The sequence below is a fragment of the Bombus huntii genome, chromosome 10, assembly GCF_024542735.1.
Source record: "Bombus huntii isolate Logan2020A chromosome 10, iyBomHunt1.1, whole genome shotgun sequence".
NCBI lineage: Eukaryota > Metazoa > Arthropoda > Insecta > Hymenoptera > Apidae > Bombus > Bombus huntii.
In genome coordinates, this window is record NC_066247.1 from 8210743 (window position 1) to 8232718 (window position 21976).

Consider the following 21976-nt stretch of genomic DNA (forward strand, 5'->3'; position numbering starts at 1 on the left):
GCAATACCAGAATATTTAAAGTAGCTTTTTTATATAGTAAATAGTAATTTTTATTAAATTCACTATAAGAGTTAGCGTTGCGATATTGTTCCATCGCGAGTTCTGCTTATTTTTCCTTTTAGCGTTGCGATAATAAATGATCGCGTTTTGTTAAGTAGTGTTGCGTTCACAAACTGCCCTAACCCCCCGACTGCAATTGTCGGACACTGTTCCTGAATCACACGTTCAGCTACAAGAGCTGTGCAAGTGTGATCGTTCATCAGCAACCTCTCAAATGGTTGCACTTCGATCTCTCGCTATTAGTGTTGCGTATTGCTAAAATACGAGTGCGTAGATTTATACTTATTAGTGTTGCGTATCAAATATCGGGAATTTTCAGGCTTAATTTTTTTTTTTTTTTAATGGTAGATTATTTATATTGCAGATATAACGAAGCACTCATCGCGGTTTGATTTTGAAAATTTTCTGCTTCATAAATATTAGTAGTAAATTAGTGTTGCGAAACAAGAATATTCAGTTACACTCTCGGCGTGTTGATCGGGTTTATATAGAGTGGAAGACGATTGAATTTTAGTAGCCCTTCTGGCTACTGCTTTGTTTCCTTTTCAGCGTCCCCTATTACCACGTTTATTACTGAAAATACTGCTATAAGACATGTTTCTTGGTCAGCGTTAACGTTACCATAACTGCTAAAATACAAAACTTTATTACGAATGTATATTATATATAGATTTACATATATGAAACTGTGAGCGATTTCATGCACAACAAAGTATTATAATGAAATATCTTAATGTTGCTATGAAGGCTTAAAATATTTTTTAAAATTTAATTCATTGCAATTGGAATCAGAGCTGGTGATTGTTCGTTCTTAGAACCATGACTTTTAACATTTTTTCGACCGCGATATTTTCAATCGTTTAACAGTAATATAGAATTTTATAAATATTCGAATTTCATATTGAACTTTCAATTCAGATTAAATTCAATTACTTAAAATTCTTGTTTTCAACGTAACCCTAGTTTCGATTAAAAAGATACAAATGATTCTCTATATTTGCTAAAATTTAATCAATAGTAATTTGATCTATAATTAACCATTATTAGTAGTTTATTTTTCATGTATAAAATGTTCTCGTTTTAAAGATACCTGTTTCTTTCATATACCACATCAAGTAAATGAGTTTGTTTCAAATTTATCAATTAGCAGAAAGTAGATTTCAATTACATACATGAATATTTCATAGCATACTAAATATGTATGCTAGATACCGAAATAATTTTTCTTCCATCGTCTGATTGTTCAGGCCTCTTCCCGTTTCCCCATTTTTAAAAGAAGCATATTGCGGTAACGTTGGAGTATATAACTTTTCGATATTTTCATAAGTTTAGTACAACGAGTCGTATGTCTCTTCTGCAAGATTCTAAATTGTATATGCAGTATCAATAGTTTCATTTCCATTCTTTCGTTCCAAGTTAGACAAATGAATCATTGATACCGAATGTTGCCAATACAGTTGCGAATTATTGTACAATGCTTGTACTTATGGATGTAACCGTTTTCGCAGATTCATCAGTTGATTAACTTTTGGAAAAACACGACATCGATAAGTACAAACATTGCACAATAATTCGATACCAGGATAAGAACCACGCTAATACAGTCCAGATTGGATTACGAAAAGACACGAAGAGAATTTTGGATAATCTAAACTGGACTGCAACGTGGGACGCCGTTGAATACCGTAGGACGCCGTTGGACAACGTGGGACGTCGTTGGACACCGTGGGACGCCGTGGGACACCGTGAGACGCCGTGGGACATCGTTGGACACCGTTGGACGCCGTGGGACATCGTTGCACGACGTTGGACGACGTTGGACGCCGTGGGACATCGTTGGACGACCTTGGACACCGTTGGACATCGTTGGACATCGTTGGACGTCGTTGGACGTCGTTGGACAACGTTGGATATCGTTGAGCGTCGTTGGACGTCGTTGGACGTCGCTGGACAACGTTGGACATCGTTGGACGTCGTTGGACGTCGTTCGACAACGTTGGATACCGTTGGACACCGTTGGACAAAGTTGGACACCGTTGGACAACGTTGGACAACGTTGGACACCGTTGGACAACGTTGGACAACGTTGGACACCGTTGGACAACGTTGGACGCCGTGGGACACCGTGGCACGCCGTTGGACACCGTGGGACGCCGTTGGACACCGTGGGACGCCGTGGGACATCGTTGGACACCGTTGGACGCCGTGGGACATCGTTGCACGACGTTGGACAACGTTGGACGTCGTTGGACACCGTTGGACAACGTTGGACACCGTTGGACAACGTTGGACGTCGTTGAACGTCGTTGGACAACGTTGGACATAGTTGGACACCGTTGGACAACGTTGGACGTCGTTGAACGTCGTTGGACAACGTTGGACATAGTTGGACACCGTTGGACAACGTTGGACATCGCTGGACACCACGGGACTCCGTGGGACACCGTGGGACATCGCTGCACACCTTGGGACACCGTGGGATGCGTATGTTTTGTCTTAATTAATCGTAAGGTAGATACCTATGTTAAGTGCATTGTGAGCTCATTCTGTACAACGACATTTATCCACCTTAGAACGAAAAAAAGAAAAATCTCGTCTCCCTTCACTCGCTTACCACACAGTACTTATTGTACTCGCGATTTATCGGTTCGCGATCACTCAGTTCTTTCAAACCGTAGCGTGACGTACTCGCTCGCGCGTATTCCGCGTACGTGCGGGTCAACGTGCACTGGACAACTCTTTGGATTCGTAAGTCGCCCCAAGGACACCTCTGTCTTGGTGACTGCTCGACGACTGCTCGACGTTCGCATCGTATCGCGGAAGTTGTCGTCGCGCCGGTGATGCTAGCGAATCTGTTGGGGATTCAGTCGTGGATTTGCAGTCCTGTCCGATTGGTACTTTGGTACTCGGTCAGGGACCTGCAATTTCACGTCCTCCGTAATTCTGTTCGGGCCCGCGGGAGTGGACCCCACTGTTCAGTTGAGGTCAATGCCTTCGTAATCCTGTTCAGCGGTCCCTCCCCGTGAGTGGACCCCACTGTTCAGTTGAGGCCTCTTGCCTTCGTAATCCTGTTCAGCGGTCCATCCCCGGGTTCCACATGTTCAGTTGGAGTGTGTTAAGTTGCTGGCCTATGTGCTGGATCCACGGCTGAATTACCAGTGGATCACTGGCATCATCGGTCGGCGCCATCGACCGCGACTCGTGTAAGTTTCGAACGGCGAAACAGGAATCGAGTTACGGTCAATTCTTGGGCTTTCCGCTGAACCTCGGGGTTATCTCGTGTACGAGGGTACGTCGCGTAGGTTTGTTAGTTCTTTCGAGAGATCGCGATCTCGTTCGTTTCGGGCGCGCCGCGATTTTTTCCTTTATCATCTGATTCATCGGGCTTCTTCTTGCTTTCCCATTTTTAAGGGAAGCTTATTGAGATCACGTTAGAGCTTATAACTTTTCAATATCTTCAATATCTTATAGTGTCGCAAAAGTAGAACGTTAAGCAGTTTAGTACAGCGACTCGTATGTCCCTTCTGCAAGACACGAAATGGTATATACAGTGTCAGTAGCTACATTTTCTTCTTTTCGTTCCAAGTTAGATAAATGTGTGTTTGATACCGAATGCCGCCAGTAGGGATGCGAATTATTGTATGATATTTGTACTGATCGATGTAATCGTTGTGTGGGAGATGGATGTTGCGTTACGTAGGCTTTGTTCTACGTTTGTAAAGATTCATGTAAGCGCTGCGTTGGAGATATGTGTTTCGCAGTTAGGCTACGAAACAACTATTTCCATACGCAGGCCCATGATTAAGTAGAGTCAAAACTCGACATTCTGCCAACAGGTTGAATGTCGAGATCGATATGTAGTGTTACATAACCCATGGGCGGGTCTCGTGCGTAGTCACCTCCTCGTGGTGAGACCTGGTAATTGGCATCCTTTTCCAAAAATTAATCAGTTGATTAATCTTTGGAAAACGATGCCAAGCTAAGAACTACGCACCAGTCCAGTTTGGATCTCCAAATGCCGCCAAAAGAATTTTGGACGATCTAGACTAGACTGCACCGTGGGACACCGTGGGATACCGTCGGTCCAGTTTGGGTCTCCAAAAGCCTCCAACAGAATTTTGGATGATCTAGACTGGACTGCAACGTGGGACATCGTTGGACAGCGTTGGACACCGTTGGACAGCGTTGGACACCGTTGGACATCGTTGGACATCGTTGGACATCGTTGGACATCGTTGGACACCGTTGGACACCGTTGGACATCGTTGGACACCGTTGGACACCGTTGGACATCGTTGGACACCGTTGGACACCGTTGGACACCGTTGGACACCGTTGGACACCGTTGGACACCGTTGGACACCGTTGGACACCGTTGGACGTCGTTGGACGTCGTTGGACGTCGTTGGACGTCGTTGGACGTCGTTGGACGACGTTGGACGACGTTGGACGACGTTGGACGTCGTTGGACGTCGTTGGACGTCGTTGGACACCGTGGGACACCGTGGGACACCGTGGGACACCGTGGGACACCGTGGGACACAGTGGGACACCGTGGGACATCGCTGCACACCTTGGGACACCGTGGGATGCGTATGTTTTGTCTTAATTAATCGTAAGGTAGATACCTATGTTAAGTGCATTGTGAGCTCATTCTGTACAACGACATTTATCCACCTTAGAACGAAAAAAAGAAAAATCTCGTCTCCCTTCACTCGCTTACCACACAGTACTTATTGTACTCGCGATTTATCGGTTCGCGATCACTCAGTTCTTTCAAACCGTAGCGTGACGTACTCGCTCGCGCGTATTCCGCGTACGTGCGGGTCAACGTGCACTGGGCAACTCTTTGGATTCGTAAGTCGCCCCAAGGACACCTCTGTCTTGGTGACTGCTCGACGACTGCTCGACGTTCGCATCGTATCGAGGGAGTTGTCGTCGAGCCGGTGATGTTAGCGAATCTGTTGGGGATTCAGTCGTGGATCTGCAGTCCTGTCCGATTGGTACTTTGGTACTCGGTCAGAGACCTGCAATTTCACGTCCTCCGTAATTCTGTTCGGGCCCGCGGGAGTGGACCCCACTGTTCAGTTGAGGTCAATGCCTTCGTAATCCTGTTCAGCGGTCCCTCCCCGTGAGTGGACCCCACTGTTCAGTTGAGGCCTCTTGCCTTCGTAATCCTGTTCAGCGGTCCATCCCCGGGTTCCACATGTTCAGTTGGAGTGTGTTAAGTTGCTGGCCTATGTGCTGGATCCACGGCTGAATTACCAGTGGATCACTGGCATCATCGGTCGGCGCCATCGACCGCGACTCGTGTAAGTTTCGAACGGCGAAACAGGAATCGAGTTACGGTCAATTCTTGGGCTTTCCGCTGAACCTCGGGGTTATCTCGTGTACGAGGGTACGTCGCGTAGGTTTGTTAGTTCTTTCGGGAGATCGCGATCTCGTTCGTTTCGGGCGCGTCGCGATTTTTTCCTTTATCATCTGATTCATCGGGCATCTTCTTGCTTTCCCATTTTTAAGGGAAGCTTATTGAGATCACGTTAGAGCTTATAACTTTTCAATATCTTCAATATCTTATAGTGTCGCAAAAGTAGAACGTTAAGCAGTTTAGTACAGCGACTCGTATGTCCCTTCTGCAAGACACGAAATGGTATATACAGTGTCAGTAGCTACATTTTCTTCTTTTCGTTCCAAGTTAGATAAATGTGTGTTTGATACCGAATGCCGCCAGTAGGGATGCGAATTATTGTATGATATTTGTACTGATCGATGTAATCGTTGTGTGGGAGATGGATGTTGCGTTACGTAGGCTTTGTTCTACGTTTGTAAAGATTCATGTAAGCGCTGCGTTGGAGATATGTGTTTCGCAGTTAGGCTACGAAGCAACTATTTCCATACGCAGGCCCATGGTTAAGTAGAGTCAAAACTCGACATTCTGCCAACAGGTTGAATGTCGAGATCGATATGTAGTGTTACATAACTCATGGGCGGGTCTCGTGCGTAGTCACCTCCTCGTGGTGAGACCTGGTAATTGGCATCCTTTTCCAAAAATTAATCAGTTGATTAATCTTTGGAAAACGATGTCAAGCTAAGTACTACGCACCAGTCCAGTTTGGATCACCAAATGCCTCTAAGAGAATTTTGGATGATCTAGACTGGACTGCATCGTAGGAAACCACGGGATATGTCCTGACTATGTCAAGTCCATCGTAATTCCATTTCGTACAATGATACTTATCTGACTTGAAACGAAATATAAAAATGTATCCTTCTTTTCCACTGCATCTTGCGATTATTTTGTGCACGGGAGTGTAACACGTGGGGTCCATTGATTCTTTTGAAAAATAGCGAACTCGTTTATTCGCGCCGCGATTATTATTTTATTCTCTGATCGATCTGGTTTCTCTGTCGTTTCTTCCTGCATACTTTGAAGTGAAATTTCAATCATGTCGGAGTTTACAATTTTTCGATATTTCCAAAAGTTTAATGTCTCGAAAATAGAATGTTTAAAACAGTTTAATACAACTCATTTCTTGTTCCTTTCGCAAGACACGAAATTGTATATACAGTGCCAGTAGCTTTATTTTCTTTCTCTCGTTCCAATTTAGACAAATGTGTCTTTGATACCGAATGCTGCCAATAGGGCTACGAATTATTGTACTATGTTTATAAAGTTCGATGTGATCATTGTGTAGGATGTAAACATTGCATCTATACATGCTTCGTTTGATATTTGGAAAGATTCGTGTAAGCGCTGCGTAGAAGATGAATGTTTTTGTTGATGTTTATATTTTTTTTGTAGATCGTTAACTGTGTTCCTGATTGTGTCACCGGCTCGTGCGTCCCCTCCCCTTCCCCGCCACTTTGGAAGATGCACAGCGAAACTATGGTACAAGAAGTCATTCAGTCGTCTGATTTCGTACCGATAACATGGATCGCGTTGTGTCAGGTTTGTAACGTATTCTAACCTATTGGTGGTGTCGGTTCTTTATTGTTATTATTACTATGTTTTGTACTATTCATTATTATATCTTTTACCATCGTCTATATCTCGTTATTAATATCGTTTGATTAATACACATTTTAATTATTTATACATTTGTTTTAACTTGTAGTTATTCTTTGTGCAGGTTATTGATCGATAGCAGGGATAATATAGAAGTAACTGGAATATTAATATGTGGACGCAACGACGATTAATGATGAATCCGATGAATTTTCATGGAAATTTAATAGTGTTTAATTTATTTTAATCAAGACAGCTGTGTATGAAGTAAGAAGTTACTTGTTGTGTCGTTCGGTTTGATGATTACACTGTCTACCCCGCTGCTTAGGCTGACCTTCTTTTGTTCGTGTAAGGAGGTTTGCTCACATGCAGGGATATTTTTGGCCGATTTTTAATTGTCAATAACTAAGAAACAAAGCCGAAAAGGCTATCATGTTATTGTTGATTTTCGTCTTCTTGAATCATGGTTTATTTCGGCTTCAAGAATCACCTCTTAAATTTTTTGACATCTGTAGCCGAATACACTGTATATATGATTTCGAAACGCAGCTATGTACATAGTACTGGTCAGTAGATTTACACACTCTGTTTGAAGATACGAAATTAATTAATATTTGGAAATTATAATCAACTATTTCTTTTTTATATGAAATCGAATAATTTTTTTCGTGAAAACTTTCGGTTTTATCTCGTTAATGTTTATAAGTATTTGTTATTCCAATATTCATACTGTGTTTTTTGTATCTCCTTCACCAAACTTTAACAAATAAAAATGTTTATTCATATCAATTTGGGAAAAATTTATTAAAAATGACAAAGACTGGGAAGAACGTATGTCTTTTAAGATTACCTGCCTTACAGTAATTTATGGAGTATGGCACTTTCTGGCGCTTATACTCCCTACGCGATCAGAATTATTTAACTTTAATTAAAGGAGAAAGCACATTTGTCTGCACGTCACATACACGAAATTTTATTAATCCTTTTCTTGGAACAAAATTTCAATGAATACAATTATTCGCTAAGGAAAAGTGTGTAAAAAATAGGAAATCATACTTTGTTATTCACATGTCTTTATTAACAAATGCGAGGGGATAATAAATAATCGTGTCGCGCGAGTAATAAATAAAATACAACAACGTCCTGGCGATTGTTAAAAAATGAAAAACTCTTAAGCCAGCCTCGAAATTCGACCTCTTCGACTCGTCGTCAATCGAGCTAGGTGCTCGTCTCTTTATCCTATCAATTTCTTACCGAATCAGTTACCTTTTACCGCGTACACGTGTTGTTGAACGAACGGTCCTAATGTTCCATTCTCCCGTCTCTAAACTATCAATTTCTAATTTATCAACTTTGATCTCAAAAGAGTCATAAATAATTTGATTGTTCGCACGACGAGATAATAGAACTTTTCTTCCGCTCTGTGTGGCAGAATGATCGACAATCTTCGATCGATCGGTCGTATAGCACAAACTAGCATCGATCGACGATCATCCATTGTGGTTCTGGTGGTTATTTGGCGTGCGTCTCTTTGGTCTCTCGATCGTACGATCGATCCATCGTTAAGAATATGAGTTAATCATAGAATGAATCATGGCGCCGATGGCAATCGACGCATTTTTGTAACCGCGATCTAATAGTTTCCTGATGAGCTACCGGAATTGATCGACGACGAGGAGGCCGAGGAGGACGAGGAAGAAGAATACGAATTCGATCCGCTGCCTGGCGAGTAATAGGAGTATGCGAGATTCTGGGCTTCCACACCGTTGGTCGGCGTCCAGACGCGGGAATACGGTCCATTTCCGTCCCATGTGTTCGCTGGATCGTAGCTCGACGTGGTCGAGGGCATAGGTGGAGCTCCGTACGCCGGTGACGCAGCTGGTTCCATCGACATTCCTGCAACAGTAAGTTTCGCTGTTCTCATCTTTTTCGTCGAAAATTGTTGTTCGCATTGTAATGATATTGAATAAAATGTCGGTTTTCTCGATACCTAATGGAATTTATCTGATTATAGTCGCAATACATACCCATTGGCATCATCATTCCACCCTTCTTAAAGAACTGCACAGCGATGAATCCAACGACTAAGAGGATCGCGAGTTTCGAGAGCACTAGAGCCTTCAATGCTTTCAAACCAATGATAGCAACGAAGATAGGCATCAAAGCCTTCAATTTTAGTTTCAACAACAACAGGAATGGCAACAGCAGCTTCTTCTTTAACATTCCCCTAGCTTGACTGGTCGCAACTTCGTTTCCTTTGAATTCGATATCCAAATCAGCCAAACTTCTGCTGGGTCTGTACTTGAGACTAGCATCCACGAAGGGTAAATCGATTCCATAGTCAAAGCTCTTCAGGTACTTGAAAGTCCTCGCAACGATAGCTTCGTCCACTGTATCCAACGACCTAGCTTCCGTGCTAGTCCCGAGTTTTCCATCTAAATATCCAAGCACCTCTTGCTTCAAGCAAGACATCCAAGAGTCCGCGGCGATGCACTCGTTGAGAGACTTGGAGAGGAAATCTTGACTTGCCAGGCAGCTTCCTGCCATCAACACAACTGCTACTGTCGCTACGAAAATCCTCATGTTGATCCTTTGATTATCCCTGGAATTAGTTATCCCAAAGTGGTCTTCGCTGCACGACTTCTACACTTTGTTTCTCGAACAAAACGCGAAACGATCGATCGTCCACCCGTATGTGTGCGAGCGAGCGATCGCCGATCGAACTGCGACTGGCAGAGGAGTGGCCCGCCCCTTTTATTTAATTTGCCCCCTGTGAATCTATGTTATTCGGTCGCGCATGCCGGGAATTGACGATCGAAGGAAAATTATTCAAATTTCACTGGCACATAGAGCGGCTTCTCCTCTACACCCCTCTCTCTCTCCTCCTTAAGTACGTGCGTGCACGCGTCCCGACGCGTTTACGACCGCGTATACGTATGTAGCGTCGCGTATCGCGTACACGATGGCATGCGCGACGCCTCGCCACACGGGAAACGGAACTTGTCCCGCGTTCACCATCGATTCGTGCTCTCCTCAACTTGGATGTCGTTTCTAACGCCCCACTCGCAAGCACGCGATCTCTATGCCTTCTATGATCTGTAAAGAACACACGCTTTGGACAACGAATAACCGTTCTCGTTGTACGTCGACAGATGGCCGGTGAACGGGAACGTTTTAGTTTCCACCGACGATTTTTGATCGTTTGACACGATCATATATGGATCGATGGAATGTTTGCTGGGTTTTAATAGATTGTGCTATTTCAATAAGTCGTTGGTATGCAGGTTTCTTGGCTGGTGTTACTGTTATAGGGCATTTCATAAAGTGAACCGATCTGGTTATATTATTATTTATTTGTACAATTATTTTCATTAATATTCGAGCTCTTTAAAACGGTATAACTTTTTTAATATTGGACTAAATGACTTGAGTTTTTTTAAGAACTTAGAAGAATCAGTTTATTAAATGTCGTGTAGGAAAGATTTTGAAAAAGCTGCAATTGGCCAGAACTGGAAAAAGAGGAAGAGAAATAGTACAATACATTCTTTACAATGTTTTTTATCTTAGTCTGTACTGAAAATTCAAACAATGCGTTTCGTAGATTTTTGTCAGTTGCATACGTATTAAAAATTTCATCGAGATCGATTGATTGACAGAAACAAGCGGCAGGCACCGAAAGAGACTAACAATTTTAAGACTTTTTATTACAATTATAGGTCGAAAGTTATGAAAAACTGCGATTTTCCCTAGCCTTAACTGTTTGTAGCTCATAGCAACGTTTACAGATTTTGATGATATATTGTACACGTATATAACTTACATGAATTTACAAACGTATTTAAATTTTCATAAAAAAAAAAAATGAAGGAAGTGACTTCCGCTACGTTTTTCAAAATTCTGACAAACTGCAATTTCCTTAGAATTTTTTCCACATCTAGTAAATTAATTCTTCTAACTGATCTTTCAAAGAAAAAGAAACTCGTCGTGTAGTCCAATTTTAAAAAAGATATTCTGTTTTAAAGAATGTCCGAATATTAATGAGAGTGATTATATTTTTTAGGGAAGTTTTGCATATGTGAAAAGATTATTTCACAATTAAGCTAAATTTTATATATCAGTTAAAAAATTCGATATTTCAAATGACGTAAAGATGGAACCTTATAATTTCAACTGTGCGTACGAGATGTACTTGCAAGAGATACGTTAGACTATTGAGTCCGATTTAAAGCTTCAATTATAAAATATCAACTGTTACTCCTAAGATGATTAAAAAATCGACGCTTTAGTGACCTGCAAGAAATGTGTATAACTTTAAAATGCTGTAAATCGTTGAGTGAAATGTTGCACTTCAGTGTGATAATTGCATATCATCTACTACGATAACGACATAATCGGAAAGCGTAGTTTCGAATAAATGATGTTTAAGGTTTAAAGAAAAAGGAAAGCACAAGGTGCTGGAAGGTCACTGCAAAGACGAAACTGGATTTCCATTTTATAGGAACACATGTGCGGAACAAAGCGATGATTTCCAAGCCAAGCGAAGTAATAGCTGCGTCTGATTATTGTCGGGCATAATCTTCTTGCAAAACCGGACTGCGTCTGATTCTACTTAACAATAATTTTTTATCGTGTTTTTATAATTAATTGTCGACAAGGATGGATCGTATCAATTACAGGGGAGAAGTTCCATCGCCATTCATGCTGTTGAGCTATAAAATAAGCTACACCGTTAATGGGCCATTTACGTTCATGATGCGATAAACGTTGCTTGAAATAGTTTCACGCATTACCGTGAACGAAGATCTGATTTCTTGCGTGTTAGATGAGACACGGGGCCATTTAATAATATCATTTAATGAATCGTTTTGAATCTTCGTCGATGTCTTTTTGTTCTCAAGATTGGGTTCCAGGGCTATTAGGATAATGATAGTAATAACAGGTACATTCTTATTGTAACACGGTTATATTAGATCCTACAAAGACATCATTGTAACGTGATCAAAACCTAAGGCTACATATTATTACAACGATAATCTAGATTATCATCTTCTGTGAATTATTTCGCAGGTTAACTTTTATTATGAAGAACTTTCTATTACTTTTACTTCAGACTCAGATTGCTAATTTTAATCTGAAATACTCCTTTCAATCCTTATAAATAATGTTCTCTAACAGATTTCATCCTGTTATTATCCACTACTTATACACATTAAGTAGATACTTCATAAGGATTATGAAGTTATTATTGCAGTATAGGAGTCTATATAAAGAGAAAGTCAAACAGGCCGAGTAAATTGCAATAATAATTTATTAAATAAAGAGTATAGAGGAAAGGTGGAAGACAGGTATTTTACAAAAGTCGCGACAGTAAACAAGATGTACGGGTGAGTGTTTTACGATTGCGCGTGTCCAGAATACGCGAGGTTTTGCGCGAACGACGCCAATGGCTGTTCGTCGTCTTGGAAGGATCTATATTGAGCTTGGTACTCCCATGGTCCGTGAGCGGTCAATGGAGCTGCATGACCGTCAGCGGCAATTTTCTTGCACAGCTGGAAGATCGCCATACCGACGGAGACGATGAAGCTGAAGAATGAAAGTTGAAGAGCGTTCCAGGCTTTAAGACCAAGGACACCGATGGCTAGGGGGATGAGAGTCATGGCCTTGAGCAAGACGAACACCAGGATGGGGATGACGACCTTCTTCAACTTGGACTTGCGAGCCTCTTCGACGGCACGACCTTGGCCAAACTTGACGTTGAAGGTGAGCTGATCGTCGTCAATGTCCCTGGCGCTCACCTTCACGGACGAGTCCATAGGCAGCTTAAAGGTCACGTCGTGAGAGGTCAGGTAGGTCTGCACATTGTCCAGGAAAGAGCCCTCGCTGCGAGCCGAGACTTCTTCGACGGGGTACGAGTTGCGAGTCACCTCCACGGTTTCAGAGACCTGCGACCGACAAAGAGGAAAGTGAATCTACTTTCGTGAGCATTGGGTTCAAACCAGGTTAAACGGAATCATGCAACGCCATTTCACTCTCTAAAACTACCAAACCGTAAAAGTGATTGGGTCACAACCACTGTGGTAACTGGTTGTGGATAAGGTGATAAAAGTAAAGCGAGAATGGAAAGATGATTGCTTGCATAACCGGGTTGGAACGAGTTAGCAGACACTTGCCTTGAAGCTGTCTTTGCGGAAGATCTGGTCCAGGAGATTTAAGACCTTGAATTTCATGCAGGAAACCTCGTCGTTCTTTTGAGAGCACTCGATTTTCGTCTGATCAACCATCTGGTCTATACCACTACCCTTCCAGAGGTCGTTCTTCGCGGGTTGAGCGGCCGCCAGGGCCAACATGGCGCACAACACAAACAGCTTCATGATTTTCCAAATGTGGAGACGAGAACTCGTGGTACCCTGAAGAAGGTCTTGAGGACGATTGCACGACGACTGATGCCAATGGGTTGGGCATCAGGCTATTTATACGGAGCCCCCGTCGTCGAATCGTCGGACGTTCGTCGCGTAGCGGAGCATCCGACATACACGACGCCCCCACTTTCATCCGGCCACGAATTTTCTTTTCGTTCAGTATGGTGTTCGATTATCGAGGCCTCGAGGTGATCGTGACGGGAATATGGGATTGTGCAAGATCAGCAAAGCCGAAAGAAAGCTTCGCCGCGACCGATATCTGTCAAGAGGGTCGCGTGCTACGTTAAAGACACGCGATTATGCTACACGATAACGGCAAGTGTTACGTTGATTCCCACCAGGAAGAATTTTGTTAACTATTAGCTGTACGTGTTTTGTGCACTATTTTGTAATCTACTCTCGATTGTGAGATCAAGTTTAATATTGATTTAGTATAAATTACATTTGGTATTTATATCTTAGGGTTGAAATGGAAAATAAGACATGAGAAAGGTAACTTTACCATATTGCGATTTCGGTTAATAAGTATTATATCTATGATTAGTTTTTAAAATTTCTGCTATTGACATAGAAGTTGTACAGTTGATATTACTCTATGTCAGAATTGAGGGTTCGCTTGACATTCATACCAAATTGATCAAAATATCTATCATTTCATTAACCTCGATCATGTATTCATAAAAAAATCCACTCACGCATTAAGCTGGGCGAAACTTTCGAATATTTGGCCTGCTATCATACAGCATCGTTTTAGCTAGCAAAGCGGAAGTGGCGTGCGCAAGCCAGTAAGAACAGAAGACCCTTCATCCTTGGCACCAATGCCACCGTAACATTGGCATTGAATCGATCGTTCATTCATACCACGAACACGGTACTTTCCACACGTCTGTTTCATCAACACTTGAGTGCTCCCCACCCCGTTTCGAATGACGACAAGATATCTACCCTTTGAATCAATCTTTGAAAATTAGGCATACCTGAACGATACAATTTTCATTTTATTACATATTAATCTTTATTTCATATAGAATAACCTTATAAAGTTTCCAATTTTATTACAATTTATAAAATTCACGAAATATCTTAAATATTATAAAAAATGGGATCTACGAATAATATTTATAGACACAAATTTCCTTCGCTTCGTTTATTTTCTGAAACTAGCTTTTGAGAAGTATATTTATTTGATTTATTTGGATTATGATGTTTAATGAAGTTTAATGAAGATTGATGCGTACATTTTACTCTTTAATGTTTCAATTAAACCACGTGTACTATCAGATTTGATAAAGGAGTTGTTCTAATCACATTAGAGATGCGCGTTGCGTGCGAGTTTCTCGTGCGAGAATGTGCGCGTGGGGTTGTGACAAGACACTTTTGTCCGCCTTGCCGACTTCCTTCTGCTCGTAACAATGAACCGGTAATTGGAATTTTGGGTCGAGTTTGCATAAGCATTCAGGACGTTGTAGTGCCATCGATGTCACCTTTCCGACTCTTCGAACACTCTAATTTTTCCTTCGTGAATTTCCACGCTCACGACCTGTATTTTCCCCGTTTACGTTCCCTTTTGGCTTCCTGTCCACGCAGAGCCGTGGTCGATATGGAATCATGGAACACGGGTTTATTGTAATGAAATTGCACTCTGAAATTCGCGGAACTATTTAGAACGGAAATGAAGAATTAATTCTAGTTAGCTTCATACATCGATTTTGACAAGAACAATATCTACTTTTACTATGTCATGAACGACCTCAGACTTTGCTGTTCGAGTTGATCGATTTAATTACTCCCACGATACTCGATTTCCAGCGGATCTACCTGAACGACCACTGAATGCCAAAGTAACTTTTTCCACTTTCTCGGTCATTAAACACCCACTTTGATCGATTCTCATCGCGTAGGCAAATGAAAAAAAGGAAAGTGATCAAATTCGCCCATTTCTTTTTTTCTTTGATGATTAGGGTGAGAATGACAGATGGAGACAAGATATGATGAGACCATGTAAGAAATTTTATTTATAAATAAGTCAGAGTCGCGCTTTAATAAATAATAAATAGAACGATTCTAGGGGGAGGAAATTGAGGTTCTTCGTCAGCTTATTTTCTGTACCCCCTATAGGGACCATGAGCTGCCGTTTCCCAGTGTGGTGGGTGCTCTACTGGTGGGTGTCCGTAGTGCACGACCTCGTAGGCGACCTTGGGTTTCGTCAGCTTGAAGATCATCATCGCTCCACTGAGCACCATCGAGAGGAGACCCAGGGTGAGAGCTTTCCAGGTCTTCAGAGCAATCAAGGCAAGAGCGAGCGGCACCAGAGCGGTAGCTTTGAACTTCAGACCCAGCAGGAACGGTATCATAACCTTCTTAACGAATCCACGGCCTATAAATATCATCCAGATAAGTGTATGAGATCAGTTGTATTTTATTTCTTCCTCTTTATAAAACAAATTTTGTTACCTTGACCGTTCGAGGAGTCAGACAAAGGAACAGTCAAGCTTCTGGGCATGGTATCCACTAAGGCTCTCGGCACAATATTGGAGCCAACGATAGCCTCAGGCAGCTTAGCCTCCAGCTGGTGACTCGACAGGTACGCGTCTAGTTTCTCCAACATCAAAGATCTAAGAAGTTCTTTCCTTGCAGGATCTACTGAGTCGTACTGCGGAGGGTAGTATTCTTCATTGCTTTCTTCGGCCATGTTTCGAGATTTAACTATTGCTAAGTCGTCCGTAATGGCTAGTCTGTCTTCTTTCACAGCTTGGCTAAGGTAGGCCAGAACTTTGGGTTTCACGCATGATAACATGGACTCGTTGTCGATGCATCTGTAAGATGAAATTAATTATTGATCGCTAAATCCAGAGCATAATTTTATTATCTTTGTTACTTTTAAAATATATTGCAATAACTTCATTTTTTTAATGAATAAATTTTTTGTTTTCATCTTCGAGCTCACCTGTAATAAATGTTTTGAAGAGCGTCAGCTGTTGTTTCAGTCCTCTGCGCAGCGGTGAGGGCGGCCAGAAGGGCGACAGACGAGACGATCGTTGTGAACTTCATGACGGTACCCACCGATTTGCGAGTCTAAGCACCGAATGCCGACTCGAATGAAGACGACGCGGTTTTATAGTCGATGGAAGCCACGCACGGCCGATGAATTTTGATCAGGGACGTGTGCCCGGCTGAAAAGAAAGAAGAAAGCCTCATTATCTAGGGTGCCGATGTTTTCACGGCTCCGTATCCTTTCCCTATGGGACGATTTTGGTTTCGACATTCGCTATTTCCGGCCCATTTTAGCTCCACATATGACCCGAAACTATATAGAGGAAATTTTTCGTTTCTAGCTGTCGTGGCGCTCGCGAAATAACACGATTATGGACGATTCGGGAAGACAGCGTTTAAAAAAGAAGGCACAGCGTGATAGCTACTTCGAGCAAAGGAAAACTAACGACGACGAAGTGAAATTGTACGAGGGTCGATCGTGAGAGGAGAATAGATGAAAGTAAAAACTGTTTATGTGTGAGGAGTAATGAGGGCTAGTGGAAACTGGTAGAAAGTAATTTTATACGAGGATTTGGCTCGCGCTTGCGTAAGATTCGTGTGAATGGGTGGCGCAGTGTTTGTTTTCTTAAATAAGGTACGAATCACGAGCGTAAATTGATCTTACCGTAGTAGAATTTCAGCTCTGCACAGTGAAAGATAGATGATTGTCGATATATTAATTAAATGAGTTTGTCATTTCATTCTTCTAATAATTATGATAGAAATGTGTTCGTGGAATGCTTAGCAAATAATAAATTTATAACATCGACCGAGGTTTCGATAAGCATTGCATTATATTATACTGGTTTTGGTAATATAAAGTATGATACAATAGTAGTTGTTCTTTTTACATCATTTATTACGAACGAAACAATAATATACGTTACAACTTCGAGGTAGTGTAATCGAAGTATTAGTTTATCTTTGTACAATACATAACTTACAGACTATACATAACCTAGTTGTTAACGCGTACAATAAATAATAGTTGGGTATGGCACCCGAGAAGGTAATAATAAATAATCATATCTAAAAAGAAATAAATCATTGGATGTAGTATTAAGATTCCCGTATTCGATCCATTCGCACGTATAATGTATCGACTTACATTTGAATTAAATTATTTATAAATTACACATACATAAATTACCACTTTCTTGTGACTACACAACGATATCGTACTGGGTAAAATGTCACAGAGAAAATATTTTTAATTGCATAAAATATGTAAGAAAATCTACTATTGAACAGTAGTACTTGGAGAAACGTGAAACTATCATAATCACGCAATCCAGTGCATGATCGAGGATTGTTATCTAAGAGTTACATTTCTGTTACTTTTCTGACAAAGTGTCAAAAGAACGAAGTTTGACATTTCATCAGAAAATTTCATTCTGCTTCAGATAGTACCGAAGATTGAACAAGTGCTTAAGAAACACTTCGTAACAAAAACTCCAAAAAGATCTTGTATTTACATTCCTAATAGAAAGTATTTAATGAAATCGAATAGAAAGCTCGTTTCTTCTCGATTTAGTTATTCGTCCCATCACAAATTCCACGTAACGCTACCATGACTGCAAGCACTAAGCTTCACAAGGAACAATCGAAGTACTTTTACATATTACAAAAAGTGTCCTTATTATCATAGAATACTTTAATAAATTGGACGTAAAATTATCTGACATTCTCTACCCAAATAATCAATTCATGGCCTTGACACTAACTAATAGCCTACAGCCGTGTCCGTGGCCGCCTTGATAACGCCTAGCGGAACAGACCCACCAGTCGTACCCATGTCGGAGACTTCAACGCGTGGCGATGTGATGCCAGAAGTTGGTGACTTCAACATATGTTCTTGTCCCCACGACAATTCTTCATTACTTAGTAACAAAAATTCACACCGAGTTTATTCGGTATTTATGTGACATGGATACGTTCTCAAGCAATCTCCACCATCTTGACCCAATCTAGCCGCGTTGAAATATCTGTGGAACTTCTTGCTGGACGAGCTTTCGGTCCCCGTACGTTTCAACTCCTGTGGATCTCTGAAATAGAAAAGAAAAATTAAAATCAAGTTGTTAATGTACTCCTGACACCTTTCCGCATCGAAATCAGTCGATAATCATGTTATAACATAAACCCCGACCCTGTTTTCCTTACCAACGCTTGCATCTAGTCGACACGCGTGATACTTTCGCCATTTAGCGGCTCTAGGTTCGCTAACAAGATAATTTCTCTTTAATAAACGAACTACGGAAGAATTTGCCAAGAGATTGCATTACTTCCTGCTGGAACTAATGGTTCTTTTGTGAGCCGCGTTTATTGTTGTCAGAGAACAGTCAACGGAAAGAGCGTAAGAAGAAAAAGAGTCGAATCCGCATGGAACGTGATTCAACGTTCCGATTCGAGCGATTCGGAGCAGTGGCCACCTTTCTCTTTATGATTGACGCCCGAAGTGATCGAATTCGAACATGGTACACAGGTGAATGAATAATTAATAGCACGATGATCGATACGACAACGATCGAATTTTTGCATAATTTATAGATTAAAAGAAATTAGTTTTAGAAGAACTACAACGGTAGTGGAAGCTATTCTTCGTATTTGTCTACCGGTAGACGAAACTACATAAATTCGTTCTCTTTTCCACGCTTTCCAGTACGATCATAAATTAAATCAGCTTCCTTCGGATAATAATAACGAACGATGGATTTAGTTGACCGTACGATTCATCTTTTGCTCTTACCTGGACAGTTCGTTCGAAACGAGGTTGCTGTGCGGCGTATACACAGCCGGATTCTTGTACATACTGCACACGAGCCTCTCTTTGCAACTTTCTTCGACGAATCTAAGTTGCTTAAATATATCTTCAAGTCTGTTAATTATCGGTCCATAATATTCATCGTCGTATCCTGATCGTTGCGTAACCACTGTTGCTTTCGAATCTATCTGACTGCTCTTCGCCGAAACTTGTCTCGCATTTTGCTGTCCAAACGCAATGTACGAATTCTTTATATTTGTCGCAGTTGGCAACATCGTTGACGGCAGATTTGCAGGATTTAAAGGGACATTGACGACAGTTGGCGAAGCTGGTTGAACAACTGTTCTACGATTATTATCAACGTATGCTGAGTAGGCCAGATTATGAGCAGATGTCAGTGGACGTTTTTCTAAATACGGAGAAGCTATTGGCTGCGCGTTTGGCGCATACTGAGGAATACCATACGTTCCAGAGTAAGTGGGCGCTGGGAATGGCGCCGGCAGCACTCCTGGTGGAGGTCGAGCTGGCACCGTGCCAGCTCCTACAGGCTCGGTTTGAACTTCGTAAGGCTCTTCGTAAGGTTCGATGCCCCATTCCTTCAATTCCTCGATGTCTTTTCGATATTGAATATGAGGATGAGCATAATCGTAGCCATCGAATTCGTCGTCGTGATGGTGATGGTTGTAGTAAGTTGGAACTGGTACTGGAACTGGTACGTGGTGATGGTGATGCGCTACCTGGAATAGTAATGGAATATTAATGGTAATATTTGAGAGATCAGCCCTTATTGACATCAAAGTGTCGTTAGAGTGATGTAATAATCACCTGATGATGATGGTGGTGGTACTTTGTACTGTGCGCAGAATAGTAGCTCGAGCATAGCTTAAAAACGTGCGCAAATGCTGGGATAAAGAAAAGTAACAATTTCAGGAAGAGCTTCTTCGCTGTGCCGACGCCGAACAGGAACGGTATCACGAACATGAACTTCAATTTGATTAGCTTGATGATGAGCAACAGGGCTAACAAGCTTGTCATCAGCTTGTTCTGTATAAATTTTCCTGAAATAGGAAGGGTCGATTAAATCCTTCAGAATGTTTAACTCGCTAGAAAGATATTGATATGTATTATCACAAATTAAATAATTATTCATCGTACTAATTTTCTTGAAGATTCTTCCTTGGCTTTCTAAGCCTTGCTGACCGAAGTCTACTCTAACCAAAGCACCATTTTCATCAATCTCACGAGGACTTATTCGAATCGTGGCTCCTTCGAAGAAAAAATCGGGTAATTGAATCTGATAATCCCTGGTCGCGAGAAATTTCATCGCCCTCTTCCGCAGCGCGTTAGTCACTTCCTCCAAAGGTGACTGCTCCTCGCCGAACTGTCGACCTCTTTCCTCTCCCTTCTCCTCTTCACTTTCCTCTTCGTCGCAATTATCCTTACTGGACCTTTCCACCAGATTCTCATCCATGGAATCATCTTGATCACTCTTCCTGCGACACGTTCCATAATCCAAATTATTTTTCGTCATAGTCAAACCCTCAAACACTGTGATATTGTCTCTCTCCACGAAAACATTGTCTAGGTATGTGTAAGCATTTTTCTGTATGCAGGAGAATGTTACGGATCGATCACAGTCCCTGATCAATCCTTTCCACAATTCATTCTCAGTCTGGTTTAGCGACAAACCACTGAAGTTAAATATCTTTGCGTAATTCTTCAAATTCTTAACATCGAAGAACTGGCAGTTTGCATGCACCACGCACAAATATACGATCACGATCACGGATCTTAAATGCATCCTTGACGAAGACTAGATTTCACCGGATAAGTATTTTTTAAATATTTAAATAGAACTTCACCTGTATCTGATTGAACAAGATTTAGCACAATCAAAGATATAGATAGTTGAAGCGTGTATAGACCAGAAATCAGAACGACGATTAATACACTTTTGATTTCGTCACACCGATATTACCCTATCCACGTGCACCTTTTATCACTTCCGTTGCCCCCTCCAATGATCACGACCTCGATATCAATCTGAATGGATCACACCTCCTTCAAACGTTTTAGGGATCGGCGATTCCTTCCTTCGATTTCAAACAATCCAGTCGCATCGTAAATTGTTTATCGATTCGTTCGACATGTCCGTGTCATTTAGCCGGCATGTCACATCATCTTCGCCCAACTTGTTCGCCTTCTCCGTTCCTTCTCGCGAGACGCGTTCCGTTCGATCTCCCGCTCAAAACTAACCACAAGCTTCTCGGTTCTCGGTTACAATTCACCTGAGCGTCAAGTGTGTCAAAGACCCTCCTACTCCGTCTACGGCCGCTCCGTGGAAGGTCATTATCGTCTCCTCTCCGACTGCAACCGGCCACGCGTCCAGCTACACGCGCGCGCGTGTTAAAAGGCGTTGACGAAGATTTCGGACTTTGTATGCACCGTCAATCCAAGCTCCTTGGCAATGCGCACGGTGAAAGCGGCTGGGAAACCTGTCAACTTCTCTTCGCGTTTTCAGTCGAGTTAAACCGCGTGAATCGCATTATGGTCACCGAGGCATTTTGGTCACGTGCGACGGCACTCGACGCTGATATGAAAATTACAAGTTATACCAAGTACTGGAACCTCTGTGATTCAGTTTGTTGCTGCTATTATGAATATTACGGGTATATAAACTCATTAAGCATTAACTTA

At 41.8% G+C, this 21976-nt stretch overlaps 4 protein-coding genes across 4 annotated transcripts; all 4 read right to left on the minus strand.

Annotated features, from left to right (window-relative positions):
- Window positions 1-8699: 8699 nt before the first annotated feature.
- LOC126870150 (uncharacterized) lies at window positions 8700-9649 on the minus strand. Its single transcript, XM_050627614.1, has 2 exons — window positions 9094-9649; window positions 8700-8962 (listed from the first exon to the last, which is right to left on the minus strand). Exons 1-2 carry the CDS (start codon window positions 9647-9649, stop codon window positions 8700-8702), a joined length of 819 nt encoding a protein of 272 aa, XP_050483571.1.
- A 2757-nt stretch (window positions 9650-12406) lies between these two features.
- On the minus strand, window positions 12407-13443 carry LOC126870791 (uncharacterized). The gene is made up of 2 exons (XM_050628828.1): window positions 13237-13443; window positions 12407-13008 (listed from the first exon to the last, which is right to left on the minus strand). The coding sequence occupies exons 1-2, from the start codon at window positions 13435-13437 to the stop codon at window positions 12460-12462; spliced, it is 750 nt and encodes a 249-aa protein (XP_050484785.1). The 5' UTR covers window positions 13438-13443; the 3' UTR covers window positions 12407-12459.
- A 2034-nt stretch (window positions 13444-15477) lies between these two features.
- On the minus strand, window positions 15478-16587 carry LOC126869959 (uncharacterized). The gene is made up of 3 exons (XM_050627192.1): window positions 16433-16587; window positions 15940-16301; window positions 15478-15862 (listed from the first exon to the last, which is right to left on the minus strand). The coding sequence occupies exons 1-3, from the start codon at window positions 16534-16536 to the stop codon at window positions 15582-15584; spliced, it is 747 nt and encodes a 248-aa protein (XP_050483149.1). The 5' UTR covers window positions 16537-16587; the 3' UTR covers window positions 15478-15581.
- An 836-nt stretch (window positions 16588-17423) lies between these two features.
- Window positions 17424-21759, minus strand: LOC126869958 (uncharacterized). Its single transcript, XM_050627191.1, has 4 exons — window positions 20435-21759; window positions 20105-20337; window positions 19265-20016; window positions 17424-18563 (listed from the first exon to the last, which is right to left on the minus strand). The coding sequence occupies exons 1-4, from the start codon at window positions 21078-21080 to the stop codon at window positions 18425-18427; spliced, it is 1770 nt and encodes a 589-aa protein (XP_050483148.1). The 5' UTR covers window positions 21081-21759; the 3' UTR covers window positions 17424-18424.
- Window positions 21760-21976: the final 217 nt, after the last annotated feature.

Bases quoted from the DNA above. Each gene is read 5' to 3' on its own strand.
- LOC126870150 (XM_050627614.1), bottom strand. From the start codon at position 9,649: ATGAGGATTTTCGTAGCGACAGTAGCAGTTGTGTTGATGGCAGGAAGC. The intron at 8,963-9,093 runs GTATGTATTGCG...TTACTGTTGCAG, and splicing joins TGGAATGATGATGCCAATGG to GAATGTCGATGGAACCAGCT.
- LOC126870791 (XM_050628828.1), bottom strand. From the start codon at position 13,437: ATGAAGCTGTTTGTGTTGTGCGCCATGTTGGCCCTGGCGGCCGCTCAA. The intron at 13,009-13,236 runs GCAAGTGTCTGC...TGTCGGTCGCAG, and splicing joins TCCGCAAAGACAGCTTCAAG to GTCTCTGAAACCGTGGAGGT.
- LOC126869959 (XM_050627192.1), bottom strand. From the start codon at position 16,536: ATGAAGTTCACAACGATCGTCTCGTCTGTCGCCCTTCTGGCCGCCCTC. The intron at 16,302-16,432 runs GTGAGCTCGAAG...TTCATCTTACAG, and splicing joins CTTCAAAACATTTATTACAG to ATGCATCGACAACGAGTCCA. The intron at 15,863-15,939 runs GTAACAAAATTT...TGATATTTATAG, and splicing joins TGACTCCTCGAACGGTCAAG to GCCGTGGATTCGTTAAGAAG.
- LOC126869958 (XM_050627191.1), bottom strand. From the start codon at position 21,080: ATGCATTTAAGATCCGTGATCGTGATCGTATATTTGTGCGTGGTGCAT. The intron at 20,338-20,434 runs GTACGATGAATA...TTCCTATTTCAG, and splicing joins AAGAATCTTCAAGAAAATTA to GAAAATTTATACAGAACAAG. The intron at 20,017-20,104 runs GTGATTATTACA...TTACTATTCCAG, and splicing joins ACCACCACCATCATCATCAG to GTAGCGCATCACCATCACCA.